This window comes from Blastomyces dermatitidis (genome assembly GCF_000003525.1).
Source record: "Blastomyces dermatitidis ER-3 genomic scaffold supercont1.6, whole genome shotgun sequence".
Classification (NCBI taxonomy): domain Eukaryota; kingdom Fungi; phylum Ascomycota; class Eurotiomycetes; order Onygenales; family Ajellomycetaceae; genus Blastomyces; species Blastomyces dermatitidis.
This window is the reverse complement of record NW_025544779.1, coordinates 4,330,655-4,352,793: the sequence shown is the minus strand read 5'-3', so window position 1 is coordinate 4,352,793 and position 22,139 is coordinate 4,330,655. Positions and strand designations below refer to the sequence as shown.

Below are 22,139 nucleotides of genomic sequence, written 5' to 3'. Positions count from 1 at the left end.
TGCACTGCACTGGGGGAGATCCAGGCTTGCCCGAAAAGGCAATTTGCTGTTGGCGGGAATTCTGACATCTTCATTCTGGTTTTGCTATGATCAAACCAATAATATATATATATGCCCCTAAAAGAGCAATCCAGGGGATGCTGCTATGGAGATAATATTCGGAATGATATATAATCCACTACTAACCATTATCCCGAATATAGAGTACAGAAGGGTATATAGCTAAATTTTCATCTATAATCACGACGATTCAAAAATAAAGGCATGCGCAAAAGAATATATAAATGTATTTACTCGACCACATGCTTATTGTCAGCCCAGCTAGGCTCAATCCCCCGACAAATACCCTCATAATCCCGAAATATCCTATCGTTCTCCGGCACATCATCAGTCGTCCAGAACATGGTCCAATTCGACCCGGGAAGTTTCCACGTCCCCTTAGCCCGCTCGAAATACCACTTATTCACTGGATTATCACGACGGCTCCGCCAGCACACGCCCTTGGGCAAGCATGTTCGAACCATTGCGTTAAATACAATGTCCGCCACACCGCCCGCCCCCTGACTCCGTTTGAGAACGGCGAATTTATCAAGATAGGGAACCATTCGTGATCGACTCTCCTCGCTTCCGTCGTTGGGTACACCTGGCGGGAGTTCCCAGGTTAAAACAGCTCCGCCCTCGTACTCGCCTGCAATAATGAGACCAGCCAAACGATCACTGACGCGGTTGAGGTAGTGCTGGACATCAAGCTTTCTATTGAAAGAATCCTCGATTAGTTGGACGAGGCGGGGTAGATCAATTTGCGGATCATTAAGTGTCATCTGGGATTCCCCGTTTATTGGAGGTTTCCAGATGTGCACTCGTGGGTCGGGAAACATTGTCAAGGGCATCCCCTTTTTAACAAACGTCGAATGCGTTACGGGGATGGTATGGTAGGGTGAAGAACCGTTATTGGCGCCTAACCTTCCAGCTGGAAGAGAAGCGGAGTGGCTGGGCTTATCTGTCAGCAGGTTGTGGATCAAGGGGTTCCGCTGCCGTCGGGTCGCAACTGTTGATAACTGTGATGGGTCTCGGGATGAGCTTGCTGAGTTCGCTGCATCTTGGGGGGTTGTGATAATGCCGGACGATGATGGCGGGAGGTATGTAAGCGCGCTATGTAGAAGTTTTAAATTGTCGAGATGCGTCTCAAGGTCAGCAGTGCGAATATTAGATCGATCACTGACGGTAGCCTCTTGCCCACGAGGTAAAGACACAACTTCCCTCTCTACAAATGTTGAAAATGGATTAGATCTCGCCAGCGACGATACTTGCTGCTGTCTTCCATTTTTATCATCTGGATCTAGGGAATCGTCCGCTAGCATTCCTTCTTGTAGCTCGTCTCTAATCTCCTCAAATTCCTGCTCCAAGTTCACGAAAACGTGCGATTTCGAAGGTCTTTTGAGGGACGGGATACCTCCAGCAGGATCCAAAATAATAAGCCTATCGACGGAGACTTCTTCTTGGAGCTGAGAAATCCTCCGAGCCAGTTCATGAGGGTTGTCATCGGGGCGTGCTTTGACACTCAATCCCGTAAATTCCTTGGTTAATGCCAATACAACGTCATCTGCAAGAACAGGTCCCGCTCGAAGCGTATTTTCCGTGTAGCCAATAGGCGGAATCACTACAATTCTGCCCCGACGCAGAGGAGAAAGAATCAACTCCCTAGACGGTACTGAAAGCACATGTTTAGAAGAAGACGCTACGCGTATCACATCGTCTAGTCGTCGAGAGTCCAAGTCATTATTTGCGTCAATAGCCGCTAGCATACGATCGGCCTGTTCAATTGACCGGCTCCTCCAGGATGGGTCACTTTGGGGTAAGCCGGGGTCAATTACGACGCAGCAGCCCATTCCAAGTAAGGAAAGTTGTGACAATGTCCGCCCAACCTCTCCAAGCGTTTGGTCGTTTAGGAATTGGGGCTCACGAATTTTAACCAGAGCGATGTGTAGCCGTTCCTCTGACGCCGCTGCCATTGGCGGTGATAATTCCGGTGTAGCTTCCTGTCGAAATACCGGATGATTATCCACCGCTCTTGCCATACCAAACATCCCTCCCCCTAAATTCACCCCTGACTGAACAAAATTGGTAGAGACATAGTCCACACCTCGCTTTTCTGGTAGGCGTTTCGCAGGCGCTGGTTTTTCAACTTTGAAGCGGGAGAGATACGATTTAGCTTCTCGTTTCGTCGATGCAGAGCTTAGCAGACTGAAAAAGAAATCCTGCCCCAAGAAAAAAATTAGATCAATCGATCATTTTTCCGCGTGGACAATGGCAATAACAATGCATACTTTATCCGCTAGCTTCTCCTTCGCGGTGCGGCCCAGCTGTTTCTGATATTCATTTGGTTCTAGGGACGTAACACCATTCTGCCGCTGGACCGAGGATGTGGACGAGAAACGTCCTTGCGGGGCCGAGAAACATGGTTTTTTTATAGGAGGATAGCAGGGGCAGGTAGGGATGCCGATTCGCTCATACTGTGGGCGTGAAAACAACGGTGATATTAGCATCAGAATTGGCATTAGAAAAGTATAGGTGGCCCACGTACACGTACGTACCTTGTGGAGGAGAAATCGTGACCCTCGAGGCCAATCCAACGCTGCCGCTCGGCTCATGGTGCATGATTTGTGGGCGCGGATGGTATAACTAAGCAAGCAGAATGGTTGAGCCACCGCCCACTCAGGTCATCGGTCTAGGAAGCTCAATGTAAGCTGGGCCATCCTCGCCGTGAAAAGGGAGCGGGAAATATAAAAGGGCCCCGGGCACAGTGGGGGAAACTCTGTTGTCTGAGTCAGTTTGGTGACGCAAGGTTTGAGTAATGGAGCAGCAATCTGCGAAGTTTGTTATTTCCACCGTTGCTCCGGGCCCTTTGCCACCGCCGAATCGGGATAGGCGATAGGCGCCGAGATTATCTTATGGATCAGATAAGATTACAGGGGCGCACGAGATTGGCTCTGAGTATTCTAGCGCCGGCGCCAAAATGGGACATTCTCGGACCGTCCATGATTAGTATAAACAGTACGGAGTAAACAGGCATTATTATACTATCTCTCTTTTTCTGCTAGGGACTATTAAGCTTTGCTAGCTAACTATTTCCCAGGTTTATATCATTCATTGCCCATATCATCAGGTTCGTCGAATCACCCAACAGAAATGAAGACTCATCAAATAGTCTTCCGCGTTTGCACCATCAGGACGCGTATCAGGAATCAAGGGGTCTGAGGGCTTGATATAGCGCCCCACAGAATTCCACGAGGCGGGTAAGGCGTAAGAGCGGACTGACACCCTTGATCATTATTTACCTAGAGAGGATCAACTATTTTTGGTTTATCATCCTGTTTTCTTTTTCTTTTTTTTTCTTTTTCTTTTTTTTTTCTTTTACTCACCGCAGCACCGGTTTCCTCTAGCCTATTTGCTTCTTTCTGCGGGCGTGATAGATATGGAGGACAAAATTCAGCCCATCAGTATCACTGTAGCTCCTTTCGTGACCCTGTCATGGATAGTTAGTCATCGGATTCCGCTACTACGTGCGGTGCGGCTAACCATGACCCGTTGGGTTGCTAACGACTTCATCGCGGTCTTACCTATGGTAAGTTGGACTGCATCCCTAGCACCGATCCGATACATATATATACTACGTCCATCTACGGAAGCATAGCTTTGTCGCTCTTGTGTGCATAGCTAATTATCCACCCGTGATTCCTCAGTTGGCGTTCTCCGCGTTTGTTGGCTCGCTCATTCAACGACCCAGGGCTAGGCAAACACAACGGAGATAGAATCAGTCAGAAATGCATTCAAGATCCGATATACGAACCTCAAGACGGCACAGCATTCATGAGATGACATCGTTAACATTTGATATAGAGTTTCTTTATCGCCAATCTTTTTTATATCATGGCTTCAGGGCTCGTGAAAATCTCGTTTTGTTTATTCTTATTACGAGTAGTTGTCATCGGACGAGCTTATATCTACACGATAATATGCGGTCGGTGCGATTACGACCATCTTCACAACTTTCTACTGGTTCTCCAGCCTGCTCACTCGCTTGCCGGTCAGCTTTTTGTGGGAGCAGCTCCTAAGACCACCTAACGAAGGAACATGCCGGCAATATCGCACAGTCATTTCCGGAAGCTACGCACACAGTTCAATTATTTGTCTGGGTGATATAACGCTTACAATTGTCGCTGCTTCGATGTTACGGAAATTAAATTTGAGCCACCGCGCTAAGGTATTCGCCAGCTTGCTACTGGTTTTGGAGCAATGTAAGCTTCTGACTATATACCTAGAATATGCTCGATATTCTAACGAATCACTACAGAGCGAGTGTTGCCACGATAGACTCGCGTATGTCCACAATGGGTATGATGCGGTAACCTCAATTTTTACCAACTCCGAATTAGTGATCTGGTGCGCTGTCGAGGTAGGGGTCAGCATCATAGCCGTATCTGCTGTGACGCTCAAGCCACTGCTGGTGAAAGACAAGATCCTTTTCCACCTTCGCCATTTCCCCGAAGACGTATCAACGGAACCGGTGATGAGAATTTCACGTGCTCCATTGGCACCGGACCAAAACGGAAAACTCATCAGAATCACCTACAAAATTCCTCCGGCCACAGAAAGATTAGTTCCTCTATGTTAAGGGCTGATGTCATAATGAGCCGGTTATCGTCTGAGGAAGTTATATGGGCATCAAAGGGCGGCGAGGGTGACCGGCCGATAAATACCAGTGAGGGGATCGCGAAGGATTTGGAAATGATCCCGACAGGAAAGATACACAAAGTCGTCGAGTTTTCGACATCGAGAGCCACAAAGAAGCCGGACGACGAACCCACGCTGATTCACCCGCAGGGGTAGACTGCGCGGCGGTGATGAACATGTACTTGTGCCTTAATATTCACAGTTCATCGGCATTGTACTGTTACATGTTGATGGGTGTAAACGGAAGTAGTATCCGACCGTGGCTTGGCCGCCTGAGTGGTATCGCAATATCAAAAGAGATCAACAGAACAACGATCGCTGTCTCCTGTGCCGAAAAGTTCCAATCACTCCGATATAGCCAAGCAGCTGGCTGCCCTGGGGGGTTATATCTTCGAACAGTTGCTCGTCAGCTTCCACCATTCACTCTTCAACTGCTGAACAGCTTCCAAAAACTGAGCTGTTTGTGAATAACCGTGACCCATTGATGAACGTGATGGTCGCTACAACCGTGCAACGCAAAACAAAGCCAACCCCAAACAATTATAACACACTAGAGATGGCAAGGATGTATATATTGTATTACGGAAATGGGGAGTTACCGGCGCATATACGGGTGCGGGAGGGATTTATTGGCATTTTTTGCTGCACCATGATATGACCGTACCAGCTCCATTACTTCGACCCGACAGATATTATTTAATTGATTCGTTTCATTTCCTTGCGTCATTTTCTTTTGTAGATCCTCCCTTTTCCTGCCTTTCCCCCCAAAGCTCTATCATTCGCTTGTATCTACTTTGTTCAAGATATAAACGAAACGGGAAAAAAAAAGAGAAACAAATAAATCAGGGAGGGGAAAGTTAACGCCACGAATTGATGTGGGGCGAGAAGGAGGGGAAAAAAATATGGAACAATATGAGATAAAGGACATTTGAAAGGCACTGGAAGCGAAATAGGGGGAAGAAAATTAACAACCAAGATGAGAGAACCAAAGTTAACTACATAAAGGTGTAAATGATCAAAGGATAAAAACAGCAGTAAAATTTTAGATTGTTATTAACGCCGCTGATACTGACAAATCTCCGATCAGGTATCGAAAATGCTATACATCAGACACCATCATGATACAACCCGCTTTAAACGTTGGAACCTCGCTTTCCACCTCTGTGATTATATACTGCACGTAGTCGGCGTGCCACACCTCCGCGATACGGAATCGTATGCCATCCGCCCAGGGGCATGGCCACTACAAAGATCGCTCAATCTTAGCCCGCAAATCGCGACATACCTGGACCGACTCGTCATCCAAACCGCTCTGCTGCAACAGCAGTAACATTTCCGATACGCGGGTAGCAAAGGCATCGCTGCCAAACGCGCCCGTTCCGACGCGCAATGATTCCTGGAACCAGCGGGCAATCAGGTATAGCAGATCGCGTCCGATATACCGTCTATTCTTTCCATGGAAAGGCACTTCGTCATTGTAGAAGAGCGATTCGAGAACAGTGTAGATGAGTTCGTGGGAAACTTGCAGATCGAGAAAGAGGTCTACGATCCAGCTGTCTGGGCCAACGCCAAGCTGCTGTTCGAGTACGTAGCGCTCGAGCATTGGTAGTAGCAGGTGGACTGGGAAGGTAGTGTCTGACATCCTGAGGCGGCCGGAAAGACCTCGGATCTTTTCAATGACGGCCTCGTAGGGGAGGGGTGCGCCTTTTGCTGAAGCCTCCTCGTGGACTTCTTGGATTAGGTTATGCCAGCATGCCTTGATGTCAGAAGCATTGCGGTAGTTGGCGAGATGCATGATTTGTAGACAGATATCGTAGTAACCGCCGGGATCAGCATACATGTTATAAAGCTGGAATGTGCGATATGTGTTAGCAACTTCACAATTGTTAGAACCAGTGTTTGGTGAGTTCAACCATACCTTATTGAGTTCCATGATCTCGCCGTTCACCTCCTGCAGGACGGTAGCTTTACGATCAGGTTCAATCCTAGTCTCCTCCTTGAGCCTCTGTAGAAGGTCATCTTGCACATTGGCCACATCAATCAACGTCGAAATCTCTTGATGCAGCCTTTGCCTCGACGCCCGTGACACATTCGGCGTAAAAACTGATGCATTTGCCCTAGCTTGGCCGAGATACTCAATCCGCCGACTTAGTGGGAGTGAGAATGAGCTCTGGGCAAGCTGTAGTTGAACGGATGCAGCATCGTAAAATCGATTTGACTGTCCATAATACCTCCATAGTAGATCCGCATGTGATATGTCTTCAGTTGACTTTCTTTGAAGATAGGTCACGACGAAAGGAGTCTGGACTTCAAGAAGTCGTTCACTCCAACCTCGCTCCAAGTACCAATCATACAAACTAGTGAGGAACACCTCATCCTCGCATTTTGAGATCACATCATAAGCTTCATTTTTTCTTCGTGCCACAGCAGTGTACTGCCCATCCACGAAACCGGGATCTTGACCCGAAAGTTCGTCGACTGCGAGAATAATTCTGTATATTAGGTCATAGCACTGTTGGCGCACTTCGTAACTAGCCTGCCGGGGATCCTATGTCACATCAACGTTAGACAAAAGCAAACTTACGAACAGTATTGGGGAAATACCTCTGGTGGGCGACCATCCATAATCCAAGAAAGCGCACGATTTGCCTTGTCAGAATGGGCCGCAACGCTAAGGCACAGTTGTATTGCACCTACAAAAACTTAAATCAGATCTTCGATCCTTTAGTAAAAGGCCGGTCAATGATACATACCGGCAAAGAATTGGTTCTGGATATATTGCTCCACCGCAGACTGGAGGTAGTCCATGGACAGATTCTCGGAGACTTGGCGGAAGAGGATTAAACTCTCATTAAGTAAATTGCGGCCCAATTCAGAGTTTCCCCCGGCTTCAGCCGCTCTTTTTAGTTGCTCCTGAGCTTTGAAAATAACGACATCTTCTGCGCTGCAGAAAGTGCCACATCTTCGCCGCAGAGCTTCCGCAACCGTCTCAACGTTGGAGCCCTTAGCAATATTCCGATTCACGATAGACTTAACAAGCTCTTTCGCAACTTCATGGCCCTTGTTGCTACTGAATAACTCTTCAAATGTGAGAGTTAAAAAGCGCTGCTTCGTTTCCTCAGGTAATAAAGCGATGATCTCGTCAACCCGCTCATCGAACAGGACCAGAACAAATGAAATACCTTCGATTGTATCAGAAACAAGTTGAACCATAGCATGCAAAGCACGATGCTCGCCTTGCAGCGCAATCTCGTCCTGTTTAGTAACAACTCGTGAGAGAGCTTCCGGTCCACTCAATCCCTCGATGAAGGACTTATTTGTCCGGAAGAAGTCCTGAAGGGCAGACAAATCTCTCTGAATCGAATGCAATTTTGAAGTATCGATGGATGGAGAAATGGTGACACCTCCCGCCGGGGTCCGATTTTGCGTGGCAATTACTGTTTTCCATATGGACCTCAAGAGACGTGAGGTATAGAGAGCAATACCAGCATGGCGCGGCGAGGGGATGACAGCGTCAATCGCGGGAGTGGAATTGTCGGCAACTGCATTCTCATTAAAGGTCGGCTTTCCCCCAAACTCAATAAACACCTTTCGCGCAAATTCAAGGACGTCGGGGTCATTTATCTTCGAAAGACGAGAATCCGCAGACAGTTCCACTCCCTGACCACAGGCAACAGCTAAAGCGGTCGCCAGCGTCTCACTGCGGCCGTACAGTCGTATCAGTGTTTTTACCTGACTCTCCAGTCCCTCTTCTCCACCAGCGTTCCGTATTAGCGAAGCAAAGACATCTACTATTCGCCGCCTGCGAATAACGTGAACTCCAGTATTGGTCAACACCGCAATTTCCGCTGTAGGCTTGTCGAATTGAACGGCGAGCTCATTTCCAAAACCTCCTTGCGGCTGCGTAGCGAATTCTGGTGTGCATAGCCCAATGTCTTCTGCTCGACTGCCAAGGGTTAGCCACATCGCGGTTTCGCCAGGTTTAATCGGGAGTGCGCTCTCTTGTGGTCGCGCAAGGCGGCCAGAGTCGGGAGTTGAGATAAAAAGGGTGTCTGCTCTATTCGTGGGGTCTTTTGACGTAAAACAGAAAAAGTAGCCAGGGGGGAATCGTCGGGCGGATCTAGTAGGGTCAAGCGAGTGGATGGCGAGTTTGGCTCCGAATGAGGCCTGATATGGCGATCCAGCAACAGGAGGCCCTTGAGGTAATTGGCTTGCAGTGATGTCAGAAGGCGGTGTCTTCACATGATGAGCTTGCATGCTGGTCGGAGCATTGGTTGCAGTTGGAGTTGCAGACCAGCTATATGACCCTGTAGCGCTAAGATATATTCTATAGCCAGTAGCGGTTACTGCCATCAGATGATACCTAGAAGCCTCCGCAGCTGGGATAGGGCTGATAGAGACTATTTTGATCCTGGGGTTGAGTGTTTCGTTGGAGCTAATAATATGTCCAATGTTCGAGTAGATATCGATAGCATGTTTTGTAATGGTAAGATTGATAGTTCCATCGGGCTTCAGGTGAAATACACGGATTGTCGAGTTCGAAGAAAGCGTGTATAACAAGTTTCGGCTATCATCAACTACCATTTGCTCAACAAACTCCATCGGTTTATGGCTGAGAATAATTGACGGGGTGAAGGCAGCAAAACTCTTGCTCGTATGGTTCACTTTCCCGCAGCGGCCCTGGAACCACCTCTCTTCCTGTTGATACATGAGCTCATAAACGTCGTTATCAGCCGACCCCGCAAAAAATATCCTTCCAGTAGAGTTTGATGATGCAATAACATTGATGTCCAACCCTCGAATCGACGTTGCCATTCCAGTTTGATAGAGTGTCACTGTCTTTGTTCCTGAAGCAGACGTCTCACATCCCAAGCCCAATAACAACATCTCCGCAGTGGTAGAAAGAACAAGGATGTGTGAGATTGACGGGAGGAAGACACCTGCGCGAGGGTGGGCTAGCTTGACCGCGTTGATGCTATTTGGCTGGCTCTCAAATCCCACCAACTGCGGGTTTGGATGGGTGTAATCCCAGAGATATAGGGCATTGTCAATCGTAACCCACGCATGGTTCAGCTCCGCAAAAAGCCCCATGCTTGTCGCTACCTGTGCTCGATTGTATTGATCGAATATTTGGTCCGGTATATTGTACATCTTAACTTTTTGAAACGGCGCCCAGGACGCCGACGTGGGAATATCATAATCGGAAGAAAAACCCTCTATATACATCCTCTAAGATTAGACTTCTAAACCATGTCATTAGGAGTTTTTGCCTATACATACGGGATAAATAGCTGTCTAGATCTGGGTATCGTGACTCCTGCGCCAAAGCCTCATCTATGGTCCGCGCCGCTCGTTGTCGTGGGTTCAGGGTTTCCGCTCTGCTCTTGACCGCCATCACGGGGAGTCTTGCACGAAGGGGCTGGGGCGGAGGTGCGGCGGCAGTCGCAGGTTGGCCTCCGGCACCAGACAAGGTAGAGGACTGAAAAAGAGGTCCATTAAAATTAGGCGGAGCTGGGGTCTGAAAATAGGAGCCTGGTAGAGGTCTTTGAGGAGTAAGGGGTTGAAAGGTCATCGTTTCAACATGCGTGGGCGCATGAAGCTGGTAAACGCACGCCCTGCTCTGGTGAAAAGTCGCGCACCCGTGGATGCGGCACCGCGGATAGGGCAGAATAACGGCAGCAATAAAGTAAGATATTTAGATAGACCAATGCTGGCCACCTCGGGGGAGACGTGTAGAGAGAGCAGCGTGGAGAGAACACAAGCCAGCCTTCGCCGAAGCTTCGTCAAAACAAAAAAAGAGGCAGCGGGTGCACGGACCAGCAGCCAGCCATCCGCGACTTAAATATTTAAATATTATATAAATTTATTTACTCCATACTCCGTACATGGTTAAATCGCTGTCGTTGTTTCAGCTATTTCACCAATTGCACAATAGAAACACCAGAAATCTCATTACAGCATAGCACATCTTGATTCTCTACATATCGCCCTTCGTAAATTCAGTCTCTTTTCTCTCACAATGTTCCGATCACTCAGATCCCGTCCCCAGCAGTGCCTTCGAGGCGTCGTCGTCCGACACAACTCTACAGCTGCTCCAACAGCACCGCCCTTGCTCTTTAAGATAAAATCAGATCTGAAGGATGCCATGAGGGCGAGGGACACCGCCAGGTACATAAATACTCAATAGCTTAAACCACGCCCCTCAGTTCTCCCTGCGATCACATGTGTTAACAAGCCCGCATTCGGGCCGTCTTTATAAATATAGACTCAACGTCCTCCGCGCCATAATATCAGAAACAAACAACGCCGCAAAGACCCCCTCGCCCATAAAAACTGACATCCAGCTCCTAAAGCTCTTAAACAAGCGCACCGCTGCGCTAAAGGATGCAAAGGGTGAATACCTAGAGGCGGGCCGAGCAGACTTGATCGAGAACGCGAATAAAGAACTAGAAGTTTTGGAGAGATACGCTAGCCAGGTGGAAACGATAAGCAATGAGGAGGTCCGAGCTGCTGTCTCGAGAGCTATTGAAAAAATGAAAAATTCCGGGGAAAAGATTGCTATAGGGACTGTCATAAAGGCGCTGGTGGGACCCGGGGGTTCGTTGGAAGGGAAACCAGTGCAGGTAGGGGAGATCTCGAAGATTGCGAAGGAGTTGATATCCTAGGGAGTGGGGGAAAATTATAGGGGAGTTACGTGTATATCACCACTATGTATGCGGAAAATTACGGGCGTTTGCTTTTCTTTTCTTTGTTTTTTCACTCTCCTTTCTTCTCCACTCCTTTCCTTTACCCCCCATCGGAGGGCGTGATTGGGGCGCAGATATGGGTGTACAATATGACTCGTGAAACGGGGGGGCCGGGGGAGCGTACGGGGTCAGCTTCTTTATCTGGCATCAGGTAGTATCGTCCGCCGGGTGTACATTTCAGTTACAGCTAGCTCGCACATCGATTTCTCCGAGATGGAAATGGTCCGTTCGCCCGCTATATATTGTTGCTATGATGAAATATAATGGAAGATTTTCCCCGTTTCCCCGTTTCCCCGTTTCCCCGTTTCCCCCTTGGAATTACATTTCTAGCCCTTCCCTGGTACAAGAAAATGAACGAGTACCGTCATAGCTCGGGATAATTTATGAGAGGTGAATGAATCAATTGAATACTCGGCCAATTTTCGAATTGTTTTTAGCAACGGGGTACGGCGGGCTTTAGGGGGTGTGAAATAACGGCACGACTCGATATAGTCAATATTAGTATCTATCACTTTGCATGAGAAAGCAGTAGGAGGGAGGAGGACTCTATAGGCCTGCTAGTACAAAAGCTGGACGACCAGCCTGATCATATAATAGATTTTAAACACTTATTGGTATCCCATTTTGCTCCCTCCTTAACGCCCAGTCTATCCCAAGATAGTCCCTCAACAGACTAGGCCCATTAAAAATATAAATGTAGCAGAAAGGGGCGATGAAGAAGATAAATGAGAATTAGAATCCATAAAAAAAAAAGAACGGGAATAATTAAAAAAAGGCAGAAGGAAGCAGAAAAAAGAGTATAGCACCGCACAAAAAGAAAAAAAGTACAACATGATATGCACTCATTTATAGATTAGGGCGATCCCTCCAATAGATGTCATGATTACCCCTATCCACCACACCTTATCACTGCTCGGTAGCCTATCCATTCTTGAATGGTAGAAGTAGTCAATCGTCTTGATGAATGGGCTCTTGTTTCTTGGCGGCTGGGCGACTTTAAATTCCCTTTCTATTTCTTCAGAGCCTTCGGTTCTTTTCGCTTTAGCTTTTCGTTCGCCAGCCGCTGTCGATCTTGCTGTAACAGCAGTCTTGGAGCGATCTGTCGGATTCAGCGTGTGTGTCGGGAGCATCTCTGGCGTACGTGCAGCGAGATACATGGGGATCAATGGTGAGCCGTCAAATCGGTATAGATTGAGGCGTTGGATCTTGTGAAACGGATCAAGTAGGACTTCGTATCTCTGCCGATTGATTGTTAGCGCAATTTATGCCAAGTCGTAAAAAAAAAAAAAAGATTTTCTTTTTCATATCTACCTCGAACAGCTCTTCTTGGATATATCGATAGTACTCTGCACTTTCGCTAATGCAAGGGTTCGAGACCAATTGGCGACCATCCGAGCTGAATGGGGTCAGGATGAGAGACCCATTACGTTCCACTCTATAGGTTCCATGTTGAAATTGCATTACCCCTTTTGAACATTCTGGACTGGTAGCTAATTAGATGCAGAAGAATCATACGTCAGCTCTATTCAAGGGGTAACTATAGATATAGAGGCGATAAATGGCCATGGCTATGTTGCGGTGCGGTGCGGTGACTAACCATCAGAAACTGCGCGGAAATATGCTTCTTCGAAGAATCCATCTTCGGAGAATGAATATGAGATTCCTGTATGCGACGGCTCCACGAATCTATCCTTTTGTGGATTGTAGAATCCCTTTTTTTTTGTTTGAACAAACAAACAACCGCAAATGGTCAGCAGGTAGCTCTGTTTCTGTTTCCTTTCTTTTTTCTTCCGCAAAAGGAAAGGAAAGGAAATCACAAATCTGTGCCAGCAATGATGTACGTACTCTGCCCGTCAAGACCTTCTGTGACTTGGTAGTCCAAGTGCCCGTTAGTTGCGGATCTACCGGACCTTGCGCGGTGACGACAGTGGGCAGGCAAAAGAACGAGATGAGGAAGAGAGACAACGTAGCCAACATCATGATTTCCGTCGCCGCACGCTGGGTTGGGACAAGAGGGGAGATGAGACGAGACGACGAAAGGGAAAAACGAAAGAAAGAAAGAAAGAAAGAAGGACGGAAAGTAACAAGGGAATTCCTCGAGAGTTCGCTGCGAAGATGAGAGGCGAGGAATCCGGTGTCGTTCGGTGCCGAAGATTGTCTGGAGCAGGTTCTACAAGTAACTCCTGATAGCGAAAGGCTGACGTATCCAGGAACACTGTGAACTCTCTCTGTTGTCGCATCCAGTATTTACGAAATCTACTTTTGGTCACTTTTTTTTTATTTTTTTATTTTATTTTTTTTATTTTTAGAATAGAACAGAATACGCAGCTGCTCGTGTAAATTGGGTATTTTCTTCGATCCCTCATTGGTTGTATAGTCATGCCAGCGGAAACTGGTATACTCCGTATGGTCCTCAAAATATATACCAGGAAGCATAACATCTATATGAAAAGACCCGTGGAGACCAAAGGCAGAGGCTCTATTCTTGATAGAGAGCATCAAGATCAACAAATCAAATTCGAACGGCGGCTAATCATTATTTTTAGTCAATAATGGCGTCCGTCCTAGTCTAGTGCCCTTAAATAGTTAGCGGGAAGGGAATGAATGCTAAGACCAGATTCGTATTCTGCAAGCTAATAAATATCCTATCTCCAACAGTTGCCACAGGGTATATACAGTGCAGTCTCTCAAACTCATAACGACTTACTGTAAGTAAAAAGGCCTGCAAAACACACTCACCCCGCTGTCCTCCTCCTCTTAGCTACCTCTAATTATTTAGACATTTCGGTAACCGCCGTGGTAGCTTGCTCAAACACCCCGATTTACGGAGTGTAATATATAACCATATGTCCTACAATGGCGTCTCTACAAACAGCCAAGAAGGAATTGCGAAGAAAGCTACGGAGGATCCTTTCAGAAGTATCCAAAGAGTCTGTGGCCGTGCAATGTTAGAATCCCCCGTTCACTCACCATTCTGTGCCGTTTATATCGCCATGATATTTACTTGATAATTATGTAACTATCAGCATCCATCGTCACGAGAAATCTACTTGCACTCCCTGAATACCATGCAGCCACTAAACTCAGTGTCTATCTCTCAATGCCCTCTGGCGAAATCTCAACCGCCGCTATTGTCCGTGATGCCTTCAGCAGAGGCAAGCAAGTATATGTCCCGTATCTCTATCAACCGGACCCAGCGGCGACCGCAAACCAGGGTCGTTCCTCGGTCATGGAAATGCTAGCGCTACGCTCCCTGGAAGACTACGAATCGCTACAGGCAGATAAATGGGGTATCCCGACACTAGATTCGAATACTATTGGCAGCAGGAGGAATTGTTTTGGTGGATATGGTATCCCTACGGGAGAAACGGCCCAAGCAGGTTCCACGATGACAGAGGCAGAATCAGAATCAACTGCAGCCGGTGACGACAGTTCAGGATTAGATTTGGTTGTTATGCCTGGAGTAGCCTTTGACGAACAACTGCAAAGACTGGGACACGGCAAAGGGTATTATGACCATTTCGTCAATCGATTGAAAAACATTAGGCAAAGCGGAGGAGAAGAAAGTAAAGCAGGCATGCGGAAACCACATCTCGGTAAGGAAACCATCCAACCCAACATATAATAATCATCTGAGAAATATTTATGGTCGCCCGTATATCAATCACTCGCTTGCTAATGGCTTTTTCCCACTCTTGCACGTCTCAGTCGCCTTGGCCCTGGCAGAGCAGCTTCTTCCCCCAGGAGAGAAGATACCCGTCGCCGATCATGACTATCCCGTGGATGCCCTCATCGTTGGAAACGGGCGCATTCTCACATCAAGCAGTTAGCAAAAAACTGAAGCGCTTGGATTCTCTTAATGGTGCCATAAAAACCAGGCCCCGTCTTCTTCGTTTTATTCTTAATTTTTTTTTTTGTGTGTGTCTGTATATCAGGTAGAACAGTAAATATATATCCTAACGCCTTTTTCCCCAAAGTCACCCTATAATTCTACCCCCCGCGTTGCCATTTCATTGAAGGGCCTGAATTAACGAAACATTGTCGCCTTTGAGTAAAATTTGACCTGGGGCGGTAGGTAAGCATTGTGGATACGGGAAGCAAGCGCATGAACAACAGATAGGTAATAACGCCATATCATACCAAGCTGTCTCCTCTTCTCCTCCTCTGTTTTCGTTGCCAAACGAACCTCGACCGCGTCATCGACAACTAGGTTCATGAACTCGTCGAATCCCTTTTGAACAAAACGTGAACGTATATTGTTAGCTTTTGATCAATTGCGACCCGTTATATATCAACAACGGGTAGGGGGGTAAATTATTCGTCGTGATAAAGAGCAAAGGAGAATACGAACCCGAATCTTCCCTTCTATCCGGATCGCCAGCTGTTCGTAGAGCCATATTGAAACCGTAGATCTTTGCTGGAGGAGCTTGAAGATGAAATGGATTGGAGCCAGAAGTGTCTTGCGACCTGCTCCTCCACCTCTGCCTGTCATTGCGCGTGGAAAGTTGGGGAAAATAGCTTCAGATATATGGTATGCTGTCAAGCGATAGAAGGGTGATAGAGTATTTAGTCCAAGCAGAGTCGTGAGTGAATTATCGGAAATGAGCCGTGTAAGCGACGTGAAGAGGGAGAATGCTCCGTGGTTGTGCTGGAGAAAAGCTGCTCACGGCGGTCGGTTGTTGCTGTGATGCCCATGCAGCTAAAATCTGCTCGCAGTTGTCTCTTGTCGCCCGCCAAACTCTTTTTTTTTTCTGCCTCCGGCAAACCAACCAACCGCTTCCCACCAACCAACTACAAACCTTCGTCACCAGCCGGCCCAACCCCCGTTTAATATGAAATATCCAGCACCCTTGATACTTCTGGTTTGAGCTGGTTTGATCCATGAGTTTGCTTAGTCGCTATCCATCCCCTCAGCCTGGCTGACCTGATCCAGCGTGTACATTGGTGCTCTACGCCCCTACCTACCAAGATCCCTCACTCCCCTCTAACATCCCACTATGGCAACCAAAGGAAACGGCGCGGGGCAGGCCTTTGCGCCTGTCCTGGCAGCTGTTGCTACGATGCAAGGCAATGTCCCTCGATCGGAAAAGACACATGCGCATGAGTTCCTTGAGAAATTCCAAAAATCCGTAAGAATACCATCGTTCCCACCTTTGCTTTCGGGTAAACACCGCCCTTGGCCTTGCTCTGACAACCACCCCGCCACATCTCTAGGTTGAAGCTTGGACGACTACGCATGCCCTATTACAGTCCCCAGAGATGCCCGTTGAAGCAAAGCTGTTCGCGGCGACCACACTAAAAGGAAAAGTAAGACCATGTACTGCACATCCCAGCGTTTGTTCGTGCTCTCTGCACTATGGTCGTGGTTCGCAACCACCGACCGCAACTCCACTAACCGATGATATTTCCCAATAGATCACTTATGACCTAGATCAACTACCGGCAGAGTCCGTTCCGGCTCTGAGAGACTCCATTCTCTCCCTCCTGGCGGCTTATAGCTCGGGACCAAAACCTATAAGGACCCAGCTGTGCGTTTGTTTAGCCAGCTTGGCTATCCAGATGACGGCGTGGAAGGATGTCCTCGCAACCGTGGGCTCAGCTCTGGGAAATGAGGCGGGAGATTCTGTTTTAGAATTCCTCAAAATTCTCCCCGAGGAGGTCACAGAAGGACGCAAAATCAACCTGACTGTATGTGCGGCCGAGTCACCATCTATGTCCATCCATCCAATCTCCGCCTTTATTGCGCAGCAAAAACTTATTCAGCTACGACATCACTCCCTTTCGGCCAGAGTCTAGAATCTAATCCATCATCATAACACTTAGGAAGAGGAACTTTCCACAAGGACGGCGGAACTATTGGAGAACAACGCGGATCGAGTTTTAAGTCTCCTGGTGCAATATGCGCAGTCGTCCGGTAAGAACCTTTGTTCTCTCCTCCTGCCCACTCCGTTTTCCCGTGTCGCCGCTTTGTTGCGCGTGAACTGCTGACTAAATATCTTAACAGAGTCTGCCGCAACAAACCCACAACTACTGGAGTGCATTACCTCATGGATGCGTGAAATTCCATCTTCGCAAATCGTCGTCTCTCCCCTTCTGGACACAATTTTCAAAGGCCTTTCTAATGACCGGTCTTTCGAAGCTGCTGTGGATGCGATATGTACAATCTATAGGGACACGCTCGAGGTTGACGAGGCAATGCCTATCATCCAAAAGCTGTATCCAAGGATAATTGCGTTGAGGCCCAAAATTAGGGAGGCCGCGGAGGCAGAGGACCATGAAACGCTCAGAGGATTAACCAGGCTATTTGCCGAAGCTGGTGAAGCATGGGTGGTCCTGATTGCCCGTTTGCCCATCGAGTTTAGAAGTCTAGTCGAAGCAGTTCTAGAATGCTGTGCTGTCGACAAGGAGCGGGAATCTATTTCCATCACCTTTGCCTTTTGGTACGAGCTTAAGCAATACTTAACGCTTGAACGATACATGGGAGCGAGAACAGAGCTTGCGGATCTATTCTCGAAGCTGGTTGATATCATGATCAAACATCTGGAATTCCCCTCACCAGACGACGACCAGGCCGACCTATTCGATGGAGATCGCGAGCAGGAAGAAAGATTCCGCGAGTTCCGCCACGCTATGGGCGATGTTCTTAAAGATTGCTGTGCTGTTATCGGCGTTACGGAATGCCTCGGGAAATCATATAGCTTGATCCAAGCCTGGGTCGCTAAATATGCGTCGCAAGCTACACATGATCATGTACCACATTGGCAAGAGCTAGAGGCGCCGCTCTTCAGTATGAGAGCGATGGGGCGGATGGTCGAGCCTGAAGAGAGCTCAGTATTACCGCAAATCATCCCTCTCATCGTCCAAATACCCGATCAAGAGAAAGTGCGGTTCCAGGCCATCATGGCCCTTGGTCGGTATACAGAATGGACCGCTCAACACCCCGAAACCCTCGAAGCCCAATTAAACTATGTTATTTCCGGTTTCCAACACAAATCTCAGGAGGTCGTTCAGGCGGCCGCCCTCGCATTCAAGTTCCTTGGCACCGATTGTCAGAAACTGCTTGGCGGTCACATCCCCCAGTTACATTCCTTCTATGAATCAGTCATCGACAACCTAAAGCCGTCGAGCCAGGAAGAAGTTACGGAGGGTGTAGCTGCAGTAGTTGCTGTTCAGCCAGTTGACAAAATATATGAAACTCTAAAATTATTCTGTGATCCGATTATGAATAGAATCATGAATCTCGCCAACCAGGCTAAGGATGATGCTGGCCAGAAGGCGGTTGCCGGTAAGTTGTGCCGTGTTAATTTTCACTCCTATGATAACGTACGACTGATTTTCACCCCCTACAGATCATCTCCAGCTGATCACCATATTCATCCAAATTGTTTCTCCCTATGTCGGACCTGGAACTCAGAATCCCGGCGTCAGATACTGCGAGGAGATCCTTCCTGTTTTAAATACCATCGTGTTGAATTTCACAAAGTCCGTTCCCATACTGGAGCGAGTATGCCGATGCTGGCGCCATATGATCATATCCTACCGAAACGCCATGACACCTCTCCTACCAAGTTTGGCGCAGAGCATCTCTGCAGGCTTTGAAGCATCCAAAGAAGGTTGCTTTCTGTGGGCTACGGATGCAGTCATTCGAGAATTCTCCGACGGAGCTGAGTATGTCGAACAAGCGACAAGTGACGCCGTATATCAATTCTTCGAGCAACAAGTTGTGCACTTCCTCAGAATTCTGAATGACCTGCCTCCGAATCACGTCCCCGATGGTAAGATTTTCCCCTACATAGCATGGCTCTTTCATCGCTAAATTTGCCATACGTATCCTAACCATTATATTTGATTTTTTTTTTTTTTAAAAAAAAAAATAGTGATTGAAGATTTCTTCCGCCTCCTGACCGACGCAGTCCGCTATTATCCCAAAAAATCCCTAACCTCCCCGCTAGCAGCACCCATTTTCTCCGCGTCGCTGAGCGCACTCACACTTCAGCAAGTAGATCCATTAACAGCAGTTCTTCACTACTGTCGGGACGTCCTCAGCTTCGGCACAGACAAGCCATCGGTATCTGAATTCACAGGACCGGATGGCGAGCCATTCACGAACACACCCGAAGTGCAAGCCGCCGTGAAACAATTGGTAACGTCACAGGGTGCGATTCTCGTCCAGAGAGTGTTGACGGGGATGATGTTCAGTTTCCCCGGAGACTGTTTCCCCGATGCCTCGGGGGTTCTGATGTCGCTATTTGAACTGATGCCCCAAGAGACGGCGAGGTGGGTAGAAGCGACCGTGCACATGCTCCCCGCTAGGACGCTGAAGCCCGGCGAAAGCGAAAGGCTTATGAAGACGTTGTCTGAGAAGATTCATCAGGGTGATATTCGGAAGACAAGGGTTGTTCTGCAAGGTTCGTATTTTTCATCCCTTTATCATTGATTTTGTTTTATTTTTATTCACTTATTTTTTGAATCGCACATGGTGAATTATATCCAAGGCTTTATATCTGATCTCCCGTCTCTTACAGACTTCACAAATTCGTATCGAAGGAGAAATGTAGCCCCCCGGGAAGGTCTGGGGAGGCTAGAAGCGACCCGCTTCAAATTCAGCGGCTAGTTCCTTTTTATGATTGTCATTTATTTTCTTCAATCTATCTACCTAGCAACAGCCACAGACACGAAAATTAAAGAAAACCAGCAGCTGCGATAATGCTTGTAAAGAAAACCATGAGATTTTGATGTTATATCGTACCATCAATATCGCTCGCATGAGCGCCAGATCCTTCATCTTTTATCTTCCACCATCCATCCCATTTTCCCCATTTTCGTCCTACTCGCTTCCCATTTCCTCAACCTTTGTTTATTTTGGGTCCGTTGTCAATATTCATAGCGGTGTATTCTTTATCCTATATTTGCTTGGTTTCCCTTTTCCTTTGTTTTCCTTCCCAAATTAAGTTGTACGTAGTAGAAACGGACGGATAAGGTGTGAAAGTAGGACGTTTTAATTGGTGGGCTTAAAAAAAAAAAAAAAAAAAAAAAAAAAAACTCAACGTCCAAAAGCGACATAAGAGAAGAGGGGGAAACGAAAACGATTATACAAAAACGCATTGCTGTGGATTGGCTGGTTGAATTGGGATGGGGGTTAGCATGGGATGGGATTGAGATTGAGCTGTTGAGAAGAGAGAGGAAAGGATATGTTGATACCAGACATGGTGCGAAAACTAACTAACGGGTTGGGGCTAAGTAAATGGGATGATATGATGACTCTAGGATGGATGCTGAGATGAAATCATGCAAAATGAATATTTTGGACATTTTGACGATTATTTGAGAAATTTTTTCTACTGATGGTGGGTGGGCTAGTGCTTTGGGGAAATTTTCCTTACTTTTCATTATTGATATTGCTGGTGTTTGTTTCACTTGTTGGTGGTTGATAGGTGGTGTTATCCATGGATCCTTGCGAGGCGATCTGTGTGATCGGATCAAGATTGCTCTATACGCGAATGAGTTTCATACTCAAGAAACGAGCCTAGTCCTCTCATCCTTATTATGAAGGATTAATATCTTTTTTACATGATTTGATCGATGGCTTGACTTATAACTACCAGATGCATTTAACATATAAAATCCTAGCGACGACTCTCCAATAACACCCACCCTAACAGGCTACGAGAAGGGAGAATCTCATCCTCAACCGCTGAGGGGCTTCTACAGTATCTCTGCTGGTCCGTCGTATAGACAGAAAGGAAGGAAATAAAGCCTCTCACACGTTCCCTTCAGCATTCTTTCCCAATCTGCACTATATTAGGCCATCTGAAACCCTGAATTTGAACGTGATATCATGGAAATAGTTCAGCAGCATTACTTATCTATGAACATAATTCTTTTATAGATCATAACTTTTTTTGGAGAGCCGGGGGGGCGGTAGAACACGGTTGCGTATATCTTGACTCACACGGGGAACAAACAACCTGAACCATATGAGAAATTAGAATCAACATGCTAGCATAAATGAAAAGATAATGTGACTGTCAAAGAAAGACAATTGATTGTGTTCACCTAGGGAATTGTAAGAGTTGCGAGACCGTAGGGAGACCAATAGGGAGAAGAACGCTGTCCATTCCATGTATGAATAATGATGTTGTGAAGCTGTGGTTCTACGCTATAGGGCCACCAATCATTTTACCCGAATTTATAACTAGGCACGCTAGATCATTATAGGAAATTGCGCCGTCCAAGCCCTAACTTATTTCTTCCCGATATAAAACTTGCCTGTCCTGTCTACGGAGTAGTTACTCCGTACACAGTACTCCGTAGTAAGAACGGAGCAGGTCAACCAACCACCGGGTTCGGTTCAGGTCAAATACGGCGCCCTTGTTACAAGGTTGTTGTTGTCCAGCCGGAGTCTATTATGATTCTCCATTTTTGGTGACCCAGTCTAAAACACTTCATTGACATGGTTTATGATCAATACGCGCGCTGATTTCGACGCTCCTCCCTTTCCCCCACCTCCTCTCCCCCCCGGGCCAAAATGGCGGGGACGAGGATGCATGGGGGGGGGGGGGGGGGGGGGGGGGGGGGGGGGGGCCCCCCCCCCCCCGAAAAAAAAAAAAAAAAATAAAAAAAAAAAATCCCCCGGTTTTTTTGGGGGGGGAAAAAAAA

At 47.3% G+C, this 22,139-nt stretch overlaps 8 protein-coding genes across 8 annotated transcripts; 4 read left to right on the top strand and 4 right to left on the bottom strand.

The window, feature by feature from the left end:
* Positions 1-290: 290 nt before the first annotated feature.
* BDCG_06385 (amino-acid acetyltransferase, mitochondrial) lies at positions 291-2,651 on the bottom strand (the record flags this gene model as incomplete). The annotated part of the gene is made up of 3 exons (XM_045422121.1): positions 291-2,258; positions 2,328-2,513; positions 2,595-2,651. 3 exons carry the CDS (start codon positions 2,649-2,651, stop codon positions 291-293), a joined length of 2,211 nt encoding a protein of 736 aa, XP_045277832.1.
* Positions 2,652-3,580: 929 nt separating this feature from the next.
* On the top strand, positions 3,581-4,890 carry BDCG_06384 (uncharacterized protein; the record flags this gene model as incomplete). The annotated part of the gene is made up of 5 exons (XM_045422120.1): positions 3,581-3,625; positions 3,901-4,087; positions 4,265-4,298; positions 4,355-4,384; positions 4,461-4,890. 5 exons carry the CDS (start codon positions 3,581-3,583, stop codon positions 4,888-4,890), a joined length of 726 nt encoding a protein of 241 aa, XP_045277831.1.
* On the bottom strand, positions 4,286-10,577 carry BDCG_06383 (non-repetitive nucleoporin). The gene is made up of 5 exons (XM_045422119.1): positions 10,015-10,577; positions 7,488-9,950; positions 7,339-7,427; positions 6,653-7,282; positions 4,286-6,583 (listed from the first exon to the last, which is right to left on the bottom strand). The coding sequence occupies exons 1-5, from the start codon at positions 10,304-10,306 to the stop codon at positions 5,978-5,980; spliced, it is 4,080 nt and encodes a 1,359-aa protein (XP_045277830.1). The 5' UTR covers positions 10,307-10,577; the 3' UTR covers positions 4,286-5,977.
* Positions 10,578-10,611: 34 nt separating this feature from the next.
* On the top strand, positions 10,612-12,148 carry BDCG_06382 (uncharacterized protein). Its single transcript, XM_045422118.1, has 2 exons — positions 10,612-10,902; positions 11,000-12,148. The coding sequence occupies exons 1-2, from the start codon at positions 10,754-10,756 to the stop codon at positions 11,397-11,399; spliced, it is 549 nt and encodes a 182-aa protein (XP_045277829.1). The 5' UTR covers positions 10,612-10,753; the 3' UTR covers positions 11,400-12,148.
* Positions 10,676-14,004, bottom strand: BDCG_06381 (protein ROT1). The gene is made up of 4 exons (XM_045422117.1): positions 13,326-14,004; positions 13,078-13,192; positions 12,792-12,970; positions 10,676-12,718 (listed from the first exon to the last, which is right to left on the bottom strand). Exons 1-4 carry the CDS (start codon positions 13,458-13,460, stop codon positions 12,323-12,325), a joined length of 825 nt encoding a protein of 274 aa, XP_045277828.1. The 5' UTR covers positions 13,461-14,004; the 3' UTR covers positions 10,676-12,322.
* A 332-nt stretch (positions 14,005-14,336) lies between these two features.
* On the top strand, positions 14,337-15,310 carry BDCG_06380 (5-formyltetrahydrofolate cyclo-ligase; the record flags this gene model as incomplete). The annotated part of the gene is made up of 3 exons (XM_045422116.1): positions 14,337-14,427; positions 14,507-15,076; positions 15,189-15,310. The coding sequence occupies 3 exons, from the start codon at positions 14,337-14,339 to the stop codon at positions 15,308-15,310; spliced, it is 783 nt and encodes a 260-aa protein (XP_045277827.1).
* BDCG_06379 (small nuclear ribonucleoprotein E) lies at positions 14,337-16,340 on the bottom strand. Its single transcript, XM_045422115.1, has 3 exons — positions 15,832-16,340; positions 15,621-15,711; positions 14,337-15,543 (listed from the first exon to the last, which is right to left on the bottom strand). The coding sequence occupies exons 1-3, from the start codon at positions 15,970-15,972 to the stop codon at positions 15,491-15,493; spliced, it is 285 nt and encodes a 94-aa protein (XP_045277826.1). The 5' UTR covers positions 15,973-16,340; the 3' UTR covers positions 14,337-15,490.
* On the top strand, positions 16,137-22,054 carry BDCG_06378 (mRNA transport regulator). The gene is made up of 8 exons (XM_045422114.1): positions 16,137-16,609; positions 16,695-16,787; positions 16,896-17,168; positions 17,304-17,394; positions 17,485-18,765; positions 18,830-19,255; positions 19,358-19,888; positions 20,006-22,054. Exons 1-8 carry the CDS (start codon positions 16,478-16,480, stop codon positions 20,092-20,094), a joined length of 2,916 nt encoding a protein of 971 aa, XP_045277825.1. The 5' UTR covers positions 16,137-16,477; the 3' UTR covers positions 20,095-22,054.
* Positions 22,055-22,139: the final 85 nt, after the last annotated feature.